The following is a 20,506-nucleotide window of genomic DNA, read 5'->3' on the forward strand; positions in this document are numbered from 1 at the left end:
TTTTTGGGGGTTTTTTTTAGGTTTTATGATGAATAAAGGTCTGGGGAGAGTGTTTACAAACTATTTTCTTTGCTGCCTGCTGTGCATAATAGAAAATTCAGCTCTAGGCTGATTGGCCAGGCAGAGAAACAGAGGCATCACAAGGGACAGGGAAGCAAAAGCTGAGGTGCTGTGATGGGGAGGGGAAGGAGAAGCTCAGACATTTCCAGCCCTACCTGGGATTGGGGGTTCCTGTGTAACATCAGCTGAGTATTGAAGCACATCAGTCAAACTGGGGGTGCCCAAACCCATGGTCCTGCCCTGCCTGCTTTTCCATGACAGGACACTGACAGGGGATGGGGTGAAAACCTCCCTTAGCCAGAAACCTCTTATTTTTATTATTGCTTTTTTCTTGCCAGGCTGTAGTTGTCACAGGCATTAATTGCCTCAACATCAGTTGCACCAAGAGGGAAAGGAAAGCCTCGGGCTCCCTGGCTGCGTTGTGCTCCATGGCCCTGCCAGGTCTTGGCACGTGGGGATGTGTCCCTGTGGAATGGCACGGGGTGAACACGGGGTGACCCCCCATGTGCTCCCACCCACGGGCCTCACTGAACAGCCACCAGCAGCTGGAGGGCTAAACAACATTTGCATACAAATACACACAGGACTGTAATCAGAGATAAATCCACAGAGTCCTTGTTGTTATTGTTTTATTTACAGAACACTCTCCTTGCGCAGAGAGGTTTTGAAATATGCTGACAGAGATAGCCCAGGTATTTGCTACCTTAAACAGCAGAAACCACTTGGGATGTCAAGAAAAACAGTCGGCGCACTACCTCTCCACCCAAAAAACCCCAAACAAACCCAAAACGCTGGGTGTTGGTGTGCGGTGCGGAGACAGCTCGGTGCCCAAGGACGGGAGCGCGTGTGTGTGCGCTGGACGGTGACCCTGCCGTGACCCGGCCGTTCCCCGCGGGACAAACAGCGCCGTGGGCACGGGGCCACGCACGCACTGCTCCCCAGGCCGCCCGCTCCGGCACCGGCACCGCGGGACGGAGCATCCCGGGGCGCCCCGGGCCGGCCAAGCTCGGAGCACGCTCGGCGCGCGCCACGGCTGCCGCCGGCGCCGTGCCGGTCCCGGTCCGTGCACAGAGCGCCGGTATGGTCCCAGTCCCGGTGCCGTTGCCGGTGAAGTCCCAGACCCAGTGCCGGTCCCATTCCCCGTCCCATTCTCGGGGCCGCTGCGGAGCGGCCGCGCGGGGCGGGGCGGTGCCGGTGCTGTCCCGCTCCGGTGCCGGTGCGGCCGCGCGGGGCGGTCCCGGGGATGGGGAGGAGGCGGTGCCGGTGCCGTCCCGCTCCGGTGCCGGTGCCGGAGCGGCCGCGCGGGGCGGTCCCGGGGATGGGGAGGGGGCGGTGCCGGTGCAAGGGCCGTGGGCAGCGGCGGGCGATGGCGGCGGCGCGGGTCCCGCCGCGGCGGAGGCGACGGCGGCTGCGGAGGCTCTGAGCGGGGCGGCGGCGGCGATGCGCGGCGCTCCCGGCGACGATGGAGGACCGGTCCCACAAGGTGCTGCTGGCGCTGGTGATGCTCTTCCTCTTCGCCGTGATCGTGCTGCAGTACGTCTGCCCGGGCACCGAGTGCCAGCTCCTGCGGCTCCGCGCTCTCAGCCCCGCCGCCGCCGCCGACCCGTACCGGGCGGAGGACGAGACGCCGGCGCGTTTCGTTCCCCGTTTCAATTTCTCCGCCGACGACTTGCTGCGGCGGGTGGACTTCAACATCAAGGGGGACGACCTGATCGTGTTCCTGCACATCCAGAAGACGGGCGGCACCACCTTCGGGCGGCACCTGGTCCGCAACATCCAGCTGGAGCAGCCCTGCGAGTGCCGCGCCGGGCAGAAGAAGTGCACCTGCCACCGGCCCGGCAAGCGGGAGACCTGGCTCTTCTCCCGCTTCTCCACCGGCTGGAGCTGCGGGCTGCACGCCGACTGGACCGAGCTCACCAACTGCGTGCCCTCCGTGGTGGACAGCAAGAAGGAGGTGCGGCTCCGGCCCTCCAGGTGAGGCCGTGCCCCGGGGAGCCCCCGCGGTGGCCGCCGTGCCGGGGATGCTGCGGCGGCGGCAGGAGGAGGGAGGGGAGCGCGCTGTGAGCCGAGCATCCCGGCTCGGAGCGCCTGGCACCTCCGGGAGCCGCACCGGCCCGGGGCCGCCGCGGCGGGTGCAGCGCGCCCCGAGCTCTGCAGAGCGGGCAAAAGGGCAAAAACTGCCCCGCTCCGCCGGCAGGGAGGTGGTGGGAGTGATGTCCCGCCGGCTGTCGCGGTTGTGGCCGCTGGCGGGGAGAGGCCGGGGGTGATGAGCCCGGTGACACCGAACGGGCCTGGCAGCCCCCTCAGCGTGGGGACCCCCGAGCGGCTGTCGCAGGAGAGAGAGTGCTTCGGCTGCCTGCGAGCTTCCCCCGGAGCTTTTCCATCTTTGGCTGTGCAGAGCTCCTGCAGCTCCAGTGTGCGCCAAGGATTAATGTTGGTTTTGGGAGTGTTGGTGAGCCGCTGTTTCTTCCTGGTACCTGAAGTTTGGCTTCAGGATGGCGGCCACGCAAAGTAAAGGTTACTGTTATGGCTGAGTTACCTGCAAATATTTGCATTGTTCTTCAGCCCTAACCTTGACCATTTTGTGCTTGCGTTTTGAATTTTAGTGGCACTGCTCTCTCTTTATCCCTGGATCTTCCTTTGAAATTGCCAACCTCCCCTGACCATAGCAAGGGGGTTGCCTAAAAGTTGCCCCTGCCTTTCAGAAGCCCAGGGGCTTTTCCTCCTGAGCAGTGAGGACCTGCTTCCTCCTCTCCCAGAGATCTTTGATTAGAGCCCCCTTTGGTTTTAACAGACTCAGGAGCTTGTCTGTGGCTGTACCGTGTAGCAGAACTGCTCAGGGTTTCAGTGTCTTTTCCCCTTCTTTTGTGGGAAATTAGAAACTAGAGTATCACTCCTATTGCACTGTGAGACTAATGGCAGATCCCTTTACAAAGAGGCTGCTGTTATATATCATGCTATCTGAAGTCAAGTCTAAGCACAGATTCACTTGTAATACAAAGCAATTTCTTTCTAGAATTCTTTTTAGATAGTGTGACACTACACTGCCATCTAGTAGAAAAATGCTTAGCATCATTATGGTCCTGTACCCAAGGAGCAGCTCTTCATCAGACTTGGCTATTGTATTCCTGCTCTTTTGTCTCCCTACTGCTTTAAATTTTAATTGTCTAATTTTTGTGACATCCCATTTGCTAACATCAGGACCAATTCTTTGCCCTCTGGGTCTGTTAGCTTCCTGGTTTCAGGCAGCTGAGCCTTGCAGCTACGTAGTTGATTTTACCTGTCCTGTAAGCATGTTGTTTGTCAGCAGAAATGTAAATCACATAACATGTGCTCTGTTTTGCTGTACTGCTTCCAGTGTTCCTCTTTCTCCAGAGATGGGCCTGGCCTGCAGTGCTGTACCTGTGGGTCAAGGATTTCCTTCCTTCCCTAGAGACCAGTCTGTCTGTGCTTGGTCTTAGCTGTGCCCTCTAGAAGAATGGGAGGCTCCTTGTCCTGAACCCACCACGTGAGAGGGAAGGGAACATCAGCCTCAGAGAGCTGGGATTTTGTCTGCAGCTTTTGGCTTTGTATTTTTTTTTCCTTTGTTGGATACCCGACATGCTTTCCTGAGTTGGAATGGAAGTGGTGCATGTACCTGCTCAGGAGTTCAGAGTGATGGTTCCTCATCCTATAAACAATGTCTGCTGTCACAGCTGACTTCTGAGAGGTCACTAGGACTTGTGACTTGGGATTGAAGCCAGGAGAGAGGGAGGAAAATGAAGCTCTGATGATTTTGTGTTAGGTAGAGGTCTATTCTCTCAAAGCCTTCCAAATGATATTATACTTTTAATAACCTAATTACACAGCTTGCTGAATAGCTACTGTTATTCTCCAAAAAAAAGTCTTGACAAGCAATTATTTGGACTGCAATTTCTAAATGTTTAAAAAATACAGGAAGAGAAGTTCTTAAATGAACAATAGTCCTTTCAAGTCTTTCTGCCCATTTTAATACCTTGTCTTTAATTTCAGTTTGTGCTCTCAATTTAGCAGCGGTTCAGCTGACAACTGGTTAATTAGCAGCTCTACCTACTGCCAGTGGCAGACAGGAAGTCTAAGTCCTTTCTGGGCACATAAAAGCTGCTTTCAGAGCAGCAGTAGGTGTGGGATGGGGGTGTCTAAGCTGGGAAGCCGTGCTGGCTCCAAGTGGGGTCAGCCTGGCTATTTCTGAACTGAGGTTCTAGGGGGAGGTCTGACCATCCTGGGTCATATGTGCTGGTAGGAAGGGAAGGGGAGTCACAGCCCTGATGTGCAAATCCTGAGAGAAGGGAAAACAGCTTGGAGGAGTGCAAGGCCCATTTGGGGAGTGTTGTGAGGGCAGGGAGAAGGATTCAATCAGGAAGTGCAAATCCTGAGAGAAGGGAAAACAGCTTGGAGGAGTGCAAGGCCCATTTGGGGAGTGAGGGCAGGGAGAAGGGTTCAATCAGGAGCAGAGAAGAATTTTCTCAAGCGAACCTTGGCTTGATAAGGGTAGGAATGTATAGAAAAGGCATTTATAGTTGAGGTGATTGAAAAGTAAGACCTGTTGTAAGAGTGATTTGAACTCCTTGGCAGCTGCATCAAGCAGTCTGTGGTTACTGTCTTGGGGCTGTCTGGAAATACCCAAATGTTCCATCAAACCTTTTAGCTTGCACCTATGTGTGGTTACTTTGCACAGATGTTTGTCTTTTCAGGTGTAGCTAGTCCTTTTGTCAGATTGCTGGTTACCTGGGCTGGTCTCTAGGGGCCTTTTGGTTTTTTTAAAAGTTGAGTCTTTGTTAGTCTGGAGGAAACTGTCCTGGACATTGCAATGCTCAGCACCAGGTGCAGAGCATCTCTGTGGTAGGGTGCGATGGGATCAGCCTGGAGGGTGTACACATGAAGAGCCTTGCTGCCTGCAGCAATCATCCTGCAGTAGCTGCTCTTAATTCTGTTAGTAGTCTGCCTCTGTTTTCTCTGGGAATTGCAGGTTGGAGCACAGATTCCTTCACTGGAGCAATAGAAATACTCAGGATGGCTATTGTGCTTTAACACAATCCTGAGGTGGGTTTAACACCATGATGCTTTCTTGTCTATGAGCATATAGGTTCCCAAAACTTCCTTCTCTTTGTAATGGTGGCTTGTGCTCCTTAATATGTAGCAAGCAGGTAAACAGATCTCCTTTGGTTCTTTCTTCCCCTGGAGGAACATGGTTCTCTGTGTGTGGGGGGAGGGGTTTTTGGGTTTTTCTCATTGGATCCCATTGGAGTGCATGTTCTGTATGCTCCTGTTCCTGTTTGTCTCCTGTTCCATCAGCCCTGCTCACCACTGCAGCACCCAGAAATCACAGAAGAGGGAAGAGGGAAGGTATAGGCAAAATTGATGCTTTCAGTGCTCTGGATCTGCCACTTGGGAGGTATGAGGAATGGGCTGATGGTGGTGGCAGAAAGGAGAGGATTGTCTCAGCTTCTTGGCACCAGTGGTGAGAAAGGAGAAATGTGCTTTTTCCTAGTCATGAGTGACTGACTTGGGTCACTTGATTGATTGTGGAAGCCTCAAAGCTTTTGGCACACTGAACGGAGGCAGCATCCAAAGTAACTGTGCATCACAGAACTGAGATTTCTCTCAGCTCTGGCTAATTGTTATGGGAAGTGTCTACTGAAGTTGTCTATAGCAGTAAATCCAGTGGCACCATTGCAAGAAACAAAAGGCCTTGAGGTTAGACAGGAAACTGTAATGAGACATAGGAGCAAGTACAGGTACCAGCATTCTCAAATGGTGTCATGGCTTTGTCCCCTCGATGGGTGAGAGATGTGCTTGTGGTTGAAGGTCAGGCTGTATGTGATGTTCCTCCTGGGTAGTGTTAAAGGAAGGAGATGTTCCCTGTTGAAAGGAGAATGAGCTTGTAGAACTGCCTCTGGAGCCAGAAAGTCTGAGATTGGAAGAAACTTCGTGCTGCTGGTGCAAGCCTGTTGGACCAGGTTGGTGCCTGCTGGCTTTTGGGAGGCCTGATGTTGGCACCAGGCTGTTGTGATGTGGGGCAGAAGCTGCTGGCAATGCATGGATGTTCTTATCTTGTCCCTGCGTATTACTGCAACCCTTCCAAGTTGAGTCTTACAAAAATCTGGAAAAAAAGGTTGAAACATTTCCTAGCAAACTGGAAACACAGTGTGTGTCTCTTGGCTGAACAGATTAATCCACTTTGCTCTTGAAAATGTGGAGTCATCTACTCTGAGCTCTGCAGTACTGGGTCTAACTGAGGCGGGGTTAGTTTAGTTTTTAGTTTTCTCACAGTGAGTTTTTGTTATGGTGCAGTGTGTAGGTAGCTACAAAGGTATTGGTAACAGCTTCCCAGTGAACTGCTTTGGTGTGGAGGGGGAAAACCATCCATCTGTAGCGCTGCCAGGGAGAGAAAATTCATTTGTAGGGTTTGGTTCTTAGCAGCTGTTGGGTGTGCCTCTCCCTGCTGCAGAGGTGTTACATGGCTGTGCAAGTGGATGAACTCATTGTTTCACCTGTAGTGGTGGAAGCTGGGGAATAGTTAAGCCCCATAAATCTGCCTTGTAGGCAGAAGAGATGCTTTAGGGTCCCATGGCCCCCCAAGACTTTGGGTGGATAATGCAGGCTGCAGCAGGAGGTGGACAATTTAAAACCACTGGAGCTGGTGGAGCAGACACCATTTCCAAGGGTAGAGTCCCCCAGTGCTGGGGTGAAGCCTGGGGGGCTGCTCGGGGAGAGAGGGGACCAGCACAGCTGGGCTGGAGGCTGAGCGAGCAGATGGGGTGACCTGCTGTGACCTGGGCTCTGGCCAGAGCACCAGGAGGGTGCTGCTGCCCTTGAAATACACATCACTGAAACTCCCCAGGAAAAACTGAGCAACAATTACAAAGCAGAAAAACCCCAAAACAACAAATCCCCAAAACCCCCAAAAAAAAAAAAAAAAAGCAAACCCCAAAAAACCAACCAACCATAAAACCACCAACCCAACGAAAAACCAGAGCTTTTGCAGAGATGCTGCCAGGCCTGAGTGGCTCTGAGCTGCTTCATTGATCAGCAAGATCTCCTAATGACCCTGCTTGTTTCAGCCTGGTGGTTGCAGGGTGGGATTTGCAGTGAGGGCTGTCTTGCCACCCACAAACGTGCACCGCCAGCAGCTGAATTTTCCTGCATGGCACCTGTTGGGACCAAAGCAGTAGGAGCAGTGAACCAGCCTACAGAGTGAAAAAGGGGTTTTGAGGGGAAGGGCAAGGCACTATTTTCATAAGTACAAGTGTTTCGTTCACCTAATCCCATTACAAGGACTAACCTTGAAAGGCTTGGTTATAAACTTAAGTTCATGGGTTTTTTAGGTTTGGACTATAGACTTGTAAAGCTCTCTAAATTGATATTGCTGGTTTTGCAGATAAAGTGTTGGACTTCTTAAAGGGATTAAAAATAATTTTTCATATTAGGTCTCTTCAGTTCTCTAAGTCTTTAATAAAGTGCAAATTGACTTTTAGTTATTTGAAAGTATATGTTTCCTACTGCCTTTTACTTTAAATTTGGAGAATTTCTTGTGGGTAGAGAGAAGGTATTAATTGTTGCAGAAATAACCCCCAGTGATTGCAGTAGAGCAAGATATGAGCACAATGTTATACCTTGAATTGTTTATTCCATATATTATCTGAGTTGGTCCTCCCTAAAGAAGAGAGTGGGAGTTTGAACACTGTGGCATGGTGCTGCTGTACTAAGAATTGATTACTTTTTATTAAAAGGGTACCTTTCTGTTAATTTTTCTTTTGGAATTTATAAATATTCTAATTAAACTATAAAGAAATGCTTTGACTGTATTAAAATAGACACAGATTGTGCCTTGTGATCCCTCTTGATAACTTTATAACCTTTAATAAAGGTTATCAAAGGCGCTTGGAAGTCAGGCGTTACCAATAAGTTATTTTTATTAAAAGACAGATTTTTAAGTTTAACAAGTCAAGCGTTGGTTCTGAGACATATTAACTGAGATTAATTTGTGCTTCATTTATTTAATCTGAATTGTCAGGAATCATGTTCTCTACTGATGTAAATGTCGGCAAAAAGGACTTATTAGTAGATTTGATTGCTTTTTAAATTTAACTAGCAGAGATGCACTGGCATGCCTAAGAGAATTGGTCTGTTTCTGTGAACAGTTCAGTGCCTAATGAATCACTTCAATGTACTTTTCTGAAGGAAAGCAGAGCAATTTAAATGTGCAATGCATTGATTTACCTCAAATGGATTAGGCCTCTGTGTGCAATCCTTTGCATTAATTTACTTTTCCACAACTGTAATAATAAAGGCAGCATTTCTGTATGGCATCGGCCCAAATTAGCTCTCGTAACTTGCTAGAAAGCAAAAATAATTGATATGTGAATGAAAATGGGATGTTGGAATGGGTCTTTCTGAGAAGACACAGGCTTTGGGAAGTGCAGCAGGGTCCAGGGAACCATGCATGACAAGGGCAGGACAACTGGGCTGGATGGAGCCCATGTAGAATGAACCTTGTGTCAAAGGTTTTCCTGACATTTCTATGGAAAAAAATTATATGTATTTGTGATTTGGTGCAAGTCTTTAAGATTTTGGTGATGTGAACAAGTTTATCTTTTTTAAGTTACAAGATTTTATATTATTTCTTCATTAACTCCAGCATATTCAGCTTATTTTATTCCTGCAGTAACTTTTCAGTCATCTCTTCCCCTCCCATAAGCTCAGCCTGCTGAGCAGCCAAGCGGCCAGGGCACCAAACTCTGGGTAATTCCTTATTTAACCACTTTGCTGCAGCAATGGTGCCTGGGCTTTGTTTCACGCTGCAGGGATTACTGTGGGTGAGCAGCCCTCAGCCATTTTTGGAATTATCCTTGTAGGCTCCTTAGATACTTGTGAGCATTAATCTCCCTTTCCCTTCTCGATCGGTTAATTCCCACTGCTGGATAGCTGCCTGCCCAGATGTAAATACACAGGGAGGCAAAGCTGTGGAGCATCCCCAGCTGCTGCCTTGGTCCCTCGGGAGCCTGGTTCCCTGCTCCCAGTTTGGGGATGGAATTCTAGCCTGAGCAGTGCCTGGGTCTGCAGCATCTTGGGTGGAAGCAAAGCCAACCAGGAGAGGAAACGTGGGACTCTGCTTTTCTGTGGGATGATGGAGGCGGCACAGTGACTGGGGTGGGGGGAAAATGCCATTCCTGCCTTCTTCCTCCTCCTCCTCCTCTGCCTTGGCAGCTGGCAAGCGTGGATTATTGTTTGTGATTGACTTGCTGACGCTGGCAATTGTACATTGTGTTCTGGGACTAATAGGGTAGCACCGAATTATTCAGGCGTTATTGAAACGAATCACATTTGTGATGAGTAATAAGTAGGAGACTTTGGTATTTATGAATAATTAACACGGTAAAGTTTTTCTTAGACATGAAGAAATTATTTAATTTCTACTGTGAACACTCTGTAAAATTAATGAAAGATAATTGCATTTGCTAATGTGAGACTAAGAAGCCAAAGCAATCTATTCTTTTGCATTTAAGTTCATATTGCTGATGTAAACAGCCAATGTAGATTTCCTTTAATATGTTTTCATTGGGTGGGGCCTGTGTTTAACATCGAGTGGGGTGGGTTTTGTGGAAATAGAAAGTCTAAACACTTAATGTGCTGTTGCCTTTTCCATCCACTCCCATATCTCTGGGTGGATAGTGAATGTATGCATATAACAAGATAATGTTTTTGAATAAGTGGCAATTAGGACCAGCTTTTTTTCTTCTTCCCTGACTTTAGCCTTCTTTCTCAGCTGTTCATGCTTTTAAAGACAGAATCCATTTAAGCTATTATATACAGCTTTGAGTGAAATCTCCTCTTTTTTAGTCTTGAAAAAAATCATTAGTCTTTAGAGGCCTATAAATCATAAGATCCATTAGGGGTGAGACTCAAATCATGTTACTTCTTGCTTCTCAGCTGCTTATCCAACTCTGAAGGAGCCAAACTTTTGATGTAATATAACTAAATATATGCAGCTACGACGGAGATAATCTTGCAGCATAAATGCTTTTGCACATCTCCATAAAGGCATGAAGAAGAGTATGCCTTTCATGAGATCCTTGTAGCAAATGCTCCTAATTTCCCGTAATCAAAAGGATTGTGCAGTTTTGATGCTCTTAGAGGTCCGAGTATCTGGAAGATCAACTCTGCCATAAATCCTTTTTTTATTTTTTTTGGGCTAAGTTCAAACATTGCAAGGCTCCCAGCCATGGCAGTCTGCTCATTCAGTGCTCTCTTTGAACTGTAAGGTCCTTCGGCAGATGCCCAAACCGAGTGACTGAAACACTCTCTGCCACTGATTGTTTCCTCCAGCCTTCCTTGGGTTCAGAGAAAAGCAACTATTTTAACCCCCCTGTTAAGCAAAACAATGTTTCCTTGGTCAGAGCCAGAGAAGCTGCTTTTGAGAGTTTCTTTTTCAGGGTAGCTGAGGGGAGAGCATTTCCTTTTGCCTGTGGGAAAGTTAGTCCCTGGAGCAATCCCAAGCCATTCTGAGGTAGCAAGTTTTTTTTTTTTTAATGTGGGTTCAGAGAAAGTTATTTGGAATAAACTTGTGTCCTGTTTAAGCAAATCCTGCCAGGTACTAACTTTATCCTGTTTTTTTGCCAGCAGTTAACTCATCTTGATGGTGAAGGTGCTGTGGGGGTTCTCCTCCCCGTGGAGGACTCAAAGGGGGCTGGAGGTGGGAGGAGGTGTGTGTCCCTGCAGCATTCCCAGAAGAGTGCCAGTTTTTGTTCCTCCTGGAACTAATTCCCCCAGCTGTAGAAGGGGAGGAAGATGGCTGTGTGGCTTCTGCCTTTCACAGAGCTGTTTCTTTTTCTGTGGGGGGTGTTGGATCTAATCAGAGCAGTGGTAGCACAGAGAAGGGAGAAGACAAAAGTGCTCAAGGAAATGTCAGACGCAACAGGATGTGCCTTCTGGATGGTAGCTGAGTGACTTGCAAAAACATAAATGGCATAAATTAGTCTTTAACTCCTTCAATTCTTGTGTGCTGCAAGTCAGTCTCTGGTAAGAGAACAAGCTTGTCTTGGCATGATCACCCCATTTTCTCTTTTACTAAGTGCACATCTTTAGCCAAAACTTCAGTAGGTTTGGGGTTTTTTTTTTTTTACTTTGGTGATTTCCAGTAACTATAGGTCAATAAAACGTGGGGTACAATTTTTGCTTTCAAATGCAGCTGACTATAAGGGTCAGTTGTTTGACTTTCAGGTGGCATGTTGCTGCTTAATTCTGGTCTTAATTCTTAATGAAGGAAAAGTGGTACATAAACATAAGAGTGGGATTTGAGAAGCCAGGACATTACACCTGGGGTGAGTCCTGTCTTCATCACCAAGTCTGTCATCTCCTCTCAGCCACTGCCTTGTCTGTCTGTGTAATTCAGCTCTTTGCACGAGGATATCTTTCCATCTGTACATAGCATAAAGGATGTTGGATTTCCTAGCCTGGCTGCATGTAGTAGCTTTGCTGCCTATATATGAGTAGTCCTAGATAGAGGCACTGTGTTCAGTTTGAATTTGGGGAAGCTGTAGTGTTTAAATAGAAAACCAGAGTGCTGTAGTGACAGGTGAGTGCAGCCTGCTGTGTATGTGCTGGTGTCCTGGGAGGGCTGTGGTGTTCCTTCCCTTCCCAGGAAGGTAAGAGGGAAGCTCCCTGTCCATGTGGCTGCTGGTGTGGGGTCACACCACTCAGTGCTTCCAGGCCAGACCTCTTGCATCATCTTGGTTTCACCCCTTTTCATGGATGAAGCAGTGTACAACTTTGCTCTTTGAAAGGAACAACTTAGGAAGATCCTAAAAGTAAGATCTAATCCTGCTCTAAAGCTGTGTTTGTGACCCTGGTGCTCTGACTGAAGGGTGTAGTGAAAAAAGCCAGGACCTGCCCTCCAAACTGGAGACTTTGGGTGTCTGACACCAGATGTCCTGACCAGAGTCAGTAGGAATGAAACTGCTGTGCTTGAAGCTGCTGCTTTGTCTGGTGGCTGTCAAAGCTGCTGCTGCTCAGAGTGGAGGGGACTGGACCATCAGAAGGCACAGTGGTAGCAGAGACCTAGGAGAAGCTTCAGTTTCTTGACATGAGACTTCCTTGAGAAGGCAGTTCCTTGTATCTCTTAAACTCTGTTAATTTGCAAGACTATCTCGTATTGCCATTTAAGTCAGTCCTGCTTCAGATAGACCCCAGGTGAGCCCATAAATACAACTGATGGATTTTGCAAAGCAGAGTTATGAAAGCCTTTTTTCATCCCATTTCCAGAGAAGAGGCAGAAAACAAATGAAAAGAGTAGTTGCACCTGCAGCTGCTTTTCCTGAGATGAGCCAGCCTTCTACTGGCTCACTTTCCTTGCTGATAGTTGCGTTGTGGATGTCAGCAGTGTTCTGGGTTGGAATACAAGCACTCTCAGAATTTTATGGATAGGGACAACTTCCTTACTGAGTTAGATTTATGGGGTGTTGCTGATAATACCTGCTGGAGACTGGAGCTCACAGTTTGCTAGCAGTGATGCAGAACAGCTGAACAAGAGGGCAGTGGCTAGGGAAAGAGTTCTGCAAGCTGCTTTACACCCAGTATTTTGTGGCATAGTTAACATGTGCAAGAAGAAATTGCAGTTTTGCTAGAAATACAGTCAGCAGAAAATACTGTACAGGAAATGTGTTAGCACTGCCCTGTGTTTTGAATTACTGAGCTATTTTGTTCCTTGCAAGGATGAAAGTGCTAATTGCATGAGGCCTGGGGCTTGGTACAATACAGCTTTTGGGAAAATCTGCCATAAATGTTTTAAAATTTATTTATTGGGACATTTAAGTGTAAGCACGTAATGGCACTGATATTTCTGGAGATGGGATCAGAAGGAGGTTGTGCATCACTAGTTTTAAGAGGCACACAAACTATGTCTTGTCAAGCCTGAACTCTGTTGTGTTACCAAAAGTACTTAAATATATTGCTTAAGCAAATTTATTGCTCAGGGCTTTGCAGAATAGGGATCAGTGGTGGTGTCAGCACGTTTTGCTGCCCTGGAGTGGCTGCAGACTTGGGGTTCTGTGTGTCTTCTCCCTTGTTTGGGGTGCCAGCTTTCCCCTGCTGCAGTTCTTGCTGTCTTACACCTCGGGGTGGTCAGTGCTGCAGCTGTGTGTCACCAAGACAAGCAGAGGGTGCAGGGTCCAGAGACTTGCTGAGACAAGTGAAAGTTGAGATTCGCTGTTACAGGACCCAGAGACCTGGGGAGCAGCTTGAGTAAGGTGGTGGATCCATGTGGTGTTTGTTGTCCATCCTGGCTGGTATATCAGCCTTGGGTTGGGGACCTGGAGAACCAAAATCAGCAGCTGCCTCAGACTCTGTGTGACAGCCAGGCCTCTGCAGGAGAAGGCTGTGGGAAGAGATGCCTTTCCTGGGCAGGCATCCTGCTTTGTTTGAGGGTGTAGGTGAAAATGGGAGCTTTAGATCTCTTTTCCATCAGCATCTGAAAGAGCACACGAAAAAGGCCAACTCTGTTTGACCTGAATCCAGACCTCCCGTCAGCCAATCCTTTTTATAAAATTGGTCAGTGTATCAGGCAGCCTAGAGAAAAAAACACAGAAAGGACTTAAGAATAACTGAGCTCATGGTGAGATAAAAATTTCTCAGAGCCTGGATTATTGGAGGGATCTGGTTATTTGTAAAATATATAAGCAGATTCTCTGGCTTGGCTGCGGAGGCTCAGCAGTTGTGCTGGAGGATTTGATTGTGTGCTCAGCCCATCCTGCTGCTCTCCCAGGTACAGCTCAGTCTGGAAATTGAGGTTTAAGGCTGATGACAACTTGTGTATTAAATGTTACAAATTAACTGTACTTTGGAAACTGCAATTATAGGCTTTTTTAAGGAATCTAAGGCTCTCTTGTTTATTCTCTGAAGAGTTGGTTTTGCTTTTCCCATCATGTTATGTTATTTTTCTGAAATTAGCGGAACATTTTTGCTTCTGCTTTTCCTCATGTATCATCTGATGTCAGGAAGGTGAATTGCTTCCTGCAATAAACCTCTGTAATCATAGAAGAGTTATGGGTATAAAGTGCAGTATCATACTTTATATTTTCCCTTACAGTAAAAATATTTAATGTCTTATAAAATGGTCCATCAAGATAAGTGATATTCTGGTCTCTTTACTCTTGTGATTAAAACTCTTTTTAAGGATCTTTGTATGTCTCAGAGCATGCTGGAGTTCCCAGTACCTTTAGTTGTTTAGAATGGAGGTTAGGTTGGTTAAACCTGAGGTCTGTCTTCTCGTCATGACGGGCACTCAAGCTGAAATCTGATCATCAAGAGAAGGTAACACAGTCTGTCAAGTGAGTTGCTCTTTTTTGGCAGCAGGTGTTACCAAAATGCTTTCCTGTGACTTTCAGGTATTTGGCTTCCCAAGACCCTTATTGAGAACAGCTTTGGGGTGGGAACCTCATCTCCTCCCACCAAACTCTTGGCAGACAGAAGTCACTGGACACATGAGCATTTATAACTGGTTTGTCTGTCTAGGACTTTATCTTCTAAGGCGTGGCTAATAATTTTGATTACAGCAGAGGACTGATGTAATTTCCTATGGAAAGGGAAAGCAGGCATCTGGGATGCAATGAAAGGCAGGAATTGCAGTTCTGGGCTGCCAGAAGTCATTCCTTTTTTTGTATTTGTGGAAGTTTGTGTTGGGCTCTATTACAGGACTTGGGAGATGTGCTTTCTTTTGGATTTAGGTTACTGTAGGATTTATGGAAGCTGAAGAGTACATTGTGTCCTTGTGTACAAGGGCATGATCTGTGCTTGTGTAAGTGATCCTAAAATCTGCGGTGTGATAGCTGCTGGGAGCCAATCTTGGATGTTTTGGAGAAGTGAGGAGCAGAAGACAGACGTTTTAGCTCATGTGGACGACATTCTTTTATTTTACAAGAGGTTTTTCATCTTTGCTTGAGCAGCTGAGATGAAACATCCCTTTCTGTTAAGGACAAAAGCAAAACCCTTCACTTTAATGCAGGGAGCCGGGCTGGGATGTGCTGCAATCACTTGGCTTTGATCCTTGGTTGTGGTGTAGGAGTGCACAGTACAGCTCAGGGAAGTGTAGTGGTGAAGTGTTTTAAAGTCCCTGGTTTAGACTGACGCCTGAGTTGCTGGCCCAGAGTGAGATGAGATCACTCCAGGCTGCAAGTGCTGTGAGCTCCTTGGGGTCACCTGCAGCAGTCCCATCCCAGCCACCTCTTCCTCACCGCCTGTTCCCCCTCCCAGGTGTCCCCCAGGCCAGGAGACTGGAGGAAAATTTTCTGAGAGGACTGTCAAAAATTTGTCTGTTCCCTCTCTGCTTGAAGATTGAGATTCTCTTATGGCCTTTTATTTTATACACAGTTTTTGTGTTAAATGAGCAGCCTTTTTGCAAGCTCCACTGCTCCTTCGGCTGGGAGCAGGGTTTCTGCCTAGCAGAGATTTTGTGGTAAAATTTGTGCTGTACTTGAACACTAACCTAGGTGGGTTTTCCCCTTCTCTCTTTAAACAAGCTTTTTCCTTTTTTTTTTTCACTAATGGAAAATTTCAACTTGTCCTCTGCTTAAACACAGCTCAAGCTTTTCCAGGAAAATGGAATGAATCAGTAATGCTTCCCTCTTTTGCTTCTTGTATGCTTAGCTCATTGTATTATTTTTATTGTGGTTTTGATTGCATAAAGGCCTTTTTCTGGCATCATTTTCTGCATAAGAGAGGATAGACGAGATCTCTAAGGTGGTGCTTCTCTCTCAGGAGCTGTGTTATCCCCATACCTTCCGAGTTTGGAAATCACAGCTTTAGGAAGGGGTTGAATCTGAACCAGGACAGACAGTTCTTACAGTGTGTTGTTCTCCTGTGGGCTGAGGGGTTTTCATTCAAATGATGTGCAGGGATGAGCATCCAGGAGTGCAGGATGGCTTTGAGCTTACCCTTTGGCAGCAGGGAGAGGCAGCTTCCCTCCACAGCTCCCAGGCAGCCTCTTGGTGCTCCTCATTTCCTTGGCTGCCACTCACTCTCCTTGCAGATCCCAGCACTGTCCTACAGGTTTGTTCTTAATTGTTTCACCTTTCACATAGACTTGATGCCCTCTAGATTGATGTCTCGAAGCATGGGTTTAAAAATCAAATAGCAAATGACTGCACTCCAGTGGATGCTATTGCACTAGACACTATGTTTTAGAAGTCACTGTGGTTAAGTGGAGTATCTCTGGAATCTTGTTTTTATCAAGACATTTATGTTCCCATCTAATTTTTGTGGAGAGTCGTTTAGACATTTTCCAGATTAGAGCATAATGGAACTGCTAGCTATAAATGTTCAGAGGAATCCATTACACATGCTGATTTAGTGGTTAGTCACAATTACTTTGGAGCTACAGTGTCAAATTTAACACCAACCTTCAAAACCACATATTGTGAAATCCGGTCATCATTCCTATGAGATGTTCCAGCCTCCCTGAGAAGAAAAAGACATTTTGTACAGCAAGATATGAAAGCAATTTGGAGGGGACAGGCTGATGCTGGAGGAACAACTCGGTGTAAGAAGCAAACCAGCAGGCAGCTTTTCCCTGTAGAATTTTTAGCCTTTTTCTTTCTGCTTCATTGAAATCCAGAGGGTTGTGGTGGCAGTGGGTTGGTGTGCTTGTTTCCATGGACAGGAGGTGCAGGTGGAGGCAGTGACTGGAGCTGGAGCAGGACAGTCCCATGTGCTGCAAACTTTTCTCTTTCCTGCAGCATTGCAGGGTTCTGGCTGCTCCCAGACCGGTCCCCTTGAGGTCAGGACTGGTACTTCTGTTAATGGTAGCGGAGATGTTCCTGCAGGTTCTTTGGAGAAGGCACCATAGGCCATGGAGCTGTAGTTAATAATTAGAGCAACTCGTGAGTAACACAAGGATCACAGACATTTTCACTCACTGTAACTATATATAGGTGTGGGTTTAAAAAACAAATAGCATCTGCTTTAAGCAAAGCCTGAGAGTGGAAGCTGTTGCCTGTTTTGCTTTTGAAACACCTTTTCCCTGGGATAACTCCCTGCTTGTTGCAGTTGGCTGCGTGTTCCTGCATCCCACAGATGGGAGCTGTGCAGGGCCTTGAGCTGCACCTTCTCCGACTTCCTGGGGTGGGAATTATTGCTCTGAATTGAATGACCTGCATCTTGCTGGGTGCTGTTTGCTGAGGGGAGGCTTATGACCTGCAGGACGGAGTGTTTCTTTCCTCTCAGCTTAGGAGTTGAAAGTGAGCTCGTCTGAAGGTTGTTAGAGCATTCTGTCTTGGGTTTTAAGCCAAGGGTGGAGGTGGTCCAAATAAAATTAACCTGAGATTTAGAGGATGAGCAAGTAAATCCCATTGAATTTGTGCATGCTAGAGTCTCAGAACAATATTTATGTTAAGGGACGAGCGTGTGCAGTTGGGCATCCTGAAGCTCTTTGTTGTCCAAGAATATTTGTTTCCACAGTGGTTAATGCTAGAGATGCTCACAGGATACCTGAAAGTGCTTCACTGTCAGCAGTTTAGTAGCATGATATAATAGCAGATTTAAAAAGAACATTATTTGGTATTGTTAAGACTTGGCCTTAGTTTGGAATTTCTTCTTGATACCTGGAGGAGATATTAAAATTCTAGGTTTGTGCAAGCTTGAAAGGGTCAGTACTCTGATCGATAGCTGAGTTTACTGGTAAAGCTTCCTAAACACATAGGAATTTTTAGATATTTCAGGTCAGATCCCCCTTCTTACCAGTTGCCTAGACATTAGAACACTTTAAGACCTGCCTAACACACAGATCATGTAACCCTTTCATTCCCTTGGGTTTAGAACTTTATTTTTGTTCTTGAGCACAAGGTAAGCTTTTAGAAGAGGTAACATTAGAGGACTTCAGTTCTGTCTTGAAATTAAGTTTTCTGGGAGTTAACAGCAAGGTTACTGTGAGTTTGAACTACCTGGGGAAGGAGTTTGTACTGGCTGTTATGCCTCTGGCAGCTCACCCTCAGCTTGCTCCTGGAGGCATCCACAGGGCATTGAAAATGTCAAAGCAGATACTGTGCCCTGGGGTGCTGCCAGGTCTGATCTTGATTTGATCTCCAGAGCTGCTTGGTCTGGCTGCTGTGGAGCCAGAATCTGCAGGCTCCCCGTCGTGTGTGCCCTGGGCTTGGCAGGGGTGGTGCTTTCATGGCCCAGCTCACCCTGTTAAAGACAATGGTGCTCATCCCATTGATTGCATGAAGAGCCCCCTTCCCTGGAGAGGCTGCCTGCCAGGAAAGGAGATAATTCATGCCCTGCATCAGCTCCGTCTTAAATTGGTTGAAGATCAGGATCCGGCTAGCTTTAATGATAAGAGCTGGGAATTTGCAGTGTCAGCTCTATTCCACAGGGTTTATGCTGGGACCACAAAACTCATAGGAGCTGTGTGATGGGATGAGAGCTTAAAAGCCAGTGTAATAGCCACAAAATGCTCCAGCCTTACAAAGAAATGTCACTGCATCCTCCTTGGATACTCGTAATTAGTAATTCCTGATTTGCCCTTGCTCTTTAGTGGGGTCTGCTGGGAGGACCAGCCTGTGAGCTGCCCTTGGCTGCCTGGTTAGGGCTGTTAAACCAGAGTGCTGTTTCTGGCATTGTTCATTTTTAGGACTGGGTTTCCACATCTTGCTTTAACTGTTATCGTTACCAATTTGCTGGGCTTCATTTTGGGGATGGGAGAGCACTTTGTAATCTCTGAAGCATTTGGAAGTACAGCAGTGTATGGCAGGGACAATGCATAAACCAGAACAATAGTATTGCTTTCTGAGTGTATTTTATAAACTCTCTTTTCCCTTTAAAATTAGTTCTTCTGGGCAACTCAACTGAGCGTATGTATTATTGCTAACATTTTCTTAAAATCAAATCCAGTACATACAGGTTTTTTACTGTTGCTTTTAGAGGACTAATTTCATTTTTTCTTCCCCAGTAGACTGTGTTCATCCTGCTCTCGTGACTTTTTTCCTGTTTAATTGCTTTAGTATTGCACTGAGTTCTGCTTTCACTTTTTAATTGGCAATTGCATTGTGTCCATGGTGAAAGAGGGAATTTCACTGTGGAATTGAAGGCAGTGATTGGGACCACTGTGTTTTCATTTAATGAGGAAGGTACTTAGTACTTCTCTTCAGACTGTACCTAATACACCAACAAGTGGTGTCTGCTAAAGTGAAGCCTATCAGATATATAATACACACTTAACACTCTGTAAAGAATAAGTTAGGGCATTGATAGCATTGATAGCAACTAACCAAGACTTTGTGCAATGGCACAGCCAAGGAGGAGCCAGTGGTGCCAGTGTCATGGAAGGTATGGGTGACATGGCTGGTAGGGATGTGGCCAGAGGAGCCTTTGCTTCTCTGGCTCTCAGGTGGGTGAGTCCAAGCTGAGTCCACCTTGAGTGATGGACAGCTCTGTGCCCTCTTCTGTGCTCATGGGCTTTGCATGGCAAGCTGGGCAGCCTTGCCTTAGCACTGCAGTAAAACAGTATAATTGAGATGATTTCTTCCCATTGGGTTGAGATACCCCTGATGCCCTTATATTCCTCATGTATGAATGCTCAGTTGCAGCTTTCATGCATTTTCTTTCTGCTCTGGGAGCTGGCTCAGTGTAGAGCTACACCTGAGAGATGCTCAGACTTCTGGCCCTGGGTCCTGTTTAAACCACCCAGCCAATTCTGCTAGCAGATGAACACTCTGCTGAGTTAGTGTATAAATAGCTTTTGTTACAGCAGTGCAGCCTCTATAAATGCCGTAATGTCTTGTCTGTGAGGGTTCCTGCACTTAACATTTTAGGGTTCTTAGGGTATGGCACAGACTATTATTGATCGCTTCTTATAGGTGCCTGTAGTTAGCATAAAACAGGAAAGTACAACTGGAGTTGTGGGCACTTGTTTATAAATATCTTAGAGCAGCCAGGAAGCCTTGGAAGGCTCAGCTTGTGCCCCTTGGTGTGGGGCTGTGGGCTCAGGTCATCCCATCCTGTACCTGGGGTTCAGAGCCAAACCCTCCAGCCCTGGCAGCAGCGAGCACCGTGCACCTGGAGCTCCCTGCCTGGGTAAGGAGGCGTGAAGGAACAGCACAGCAAGTTGTACTTTTGCATAATAACTATGAGTCTCATCCTGCCACCTGCCCAGGCATTGTGGCTTTGAGGTCACATTGATGCAAATACACTGTGCTGAGTGCTGGGAGAGCATCTTTCCTGCTTCTTCATCCTTTTGAAATGCATGCCACACGTCCTGGAATTCAGATTAATCAGAGGCAGGAATGTTTGTACCAAGATTGGCTGATGTATTTATTTTACCCAGGATTAATTTATAAACTCTATCTCTACCTGGAGAAGTTTGATTAGCATTATAAATCTAACGTGCAATGGGTACTGAAGGAATTGAGCTTTAAAAAAAGAGATGGGAAATTAGAGG

At 47.0% G+C, this 20,506-nt stretch overlaps 1 protein-coding gene across 1 annotated transcript in view; it reads left to right on the top strand.

The window, feature by feature from the left end:
• Nucleotides 1-1,394: 1,394 nt before the first annotated feature.
• The window catches only part of HS6ST2 (heparan sulfate 6-O-sulfotransferase 2), a 127,867-nt gene continuing 108,755 nt past the window's right edge, over nucleotides 1,395-20,506 (top strand). The window contains exon 1 of the mRNA XM_041485333.1: nucleotides 1,395-2,034. Coding sequence (XP_041341267.1) covers nucleotides 1,523-2,034 — 512 coding nt within the window. The 5' untranslated portion in view covers nucleotides 1,395-1,522. The remainder of the gene's footprint in view (nucleotides 2,035-20,506) is intronic.

Source organism: Pyrgilauda ruficollis, unplaced genomic scaffold, assembly GCF_017590135.1.
Source record: "Pyrgilauda ruficollis isolate IOZ18807 unplaced genomic scaffold, ASM1759013v1 scaffold7, whole genome shotgun sequence".
NCBI classification, from domain to species: Eukaryota; Metazoa; Chordata; class Aves; order Passeriformes; family Passeridae; genus Pyrgilauda; species Pyrgilauda ruficollis.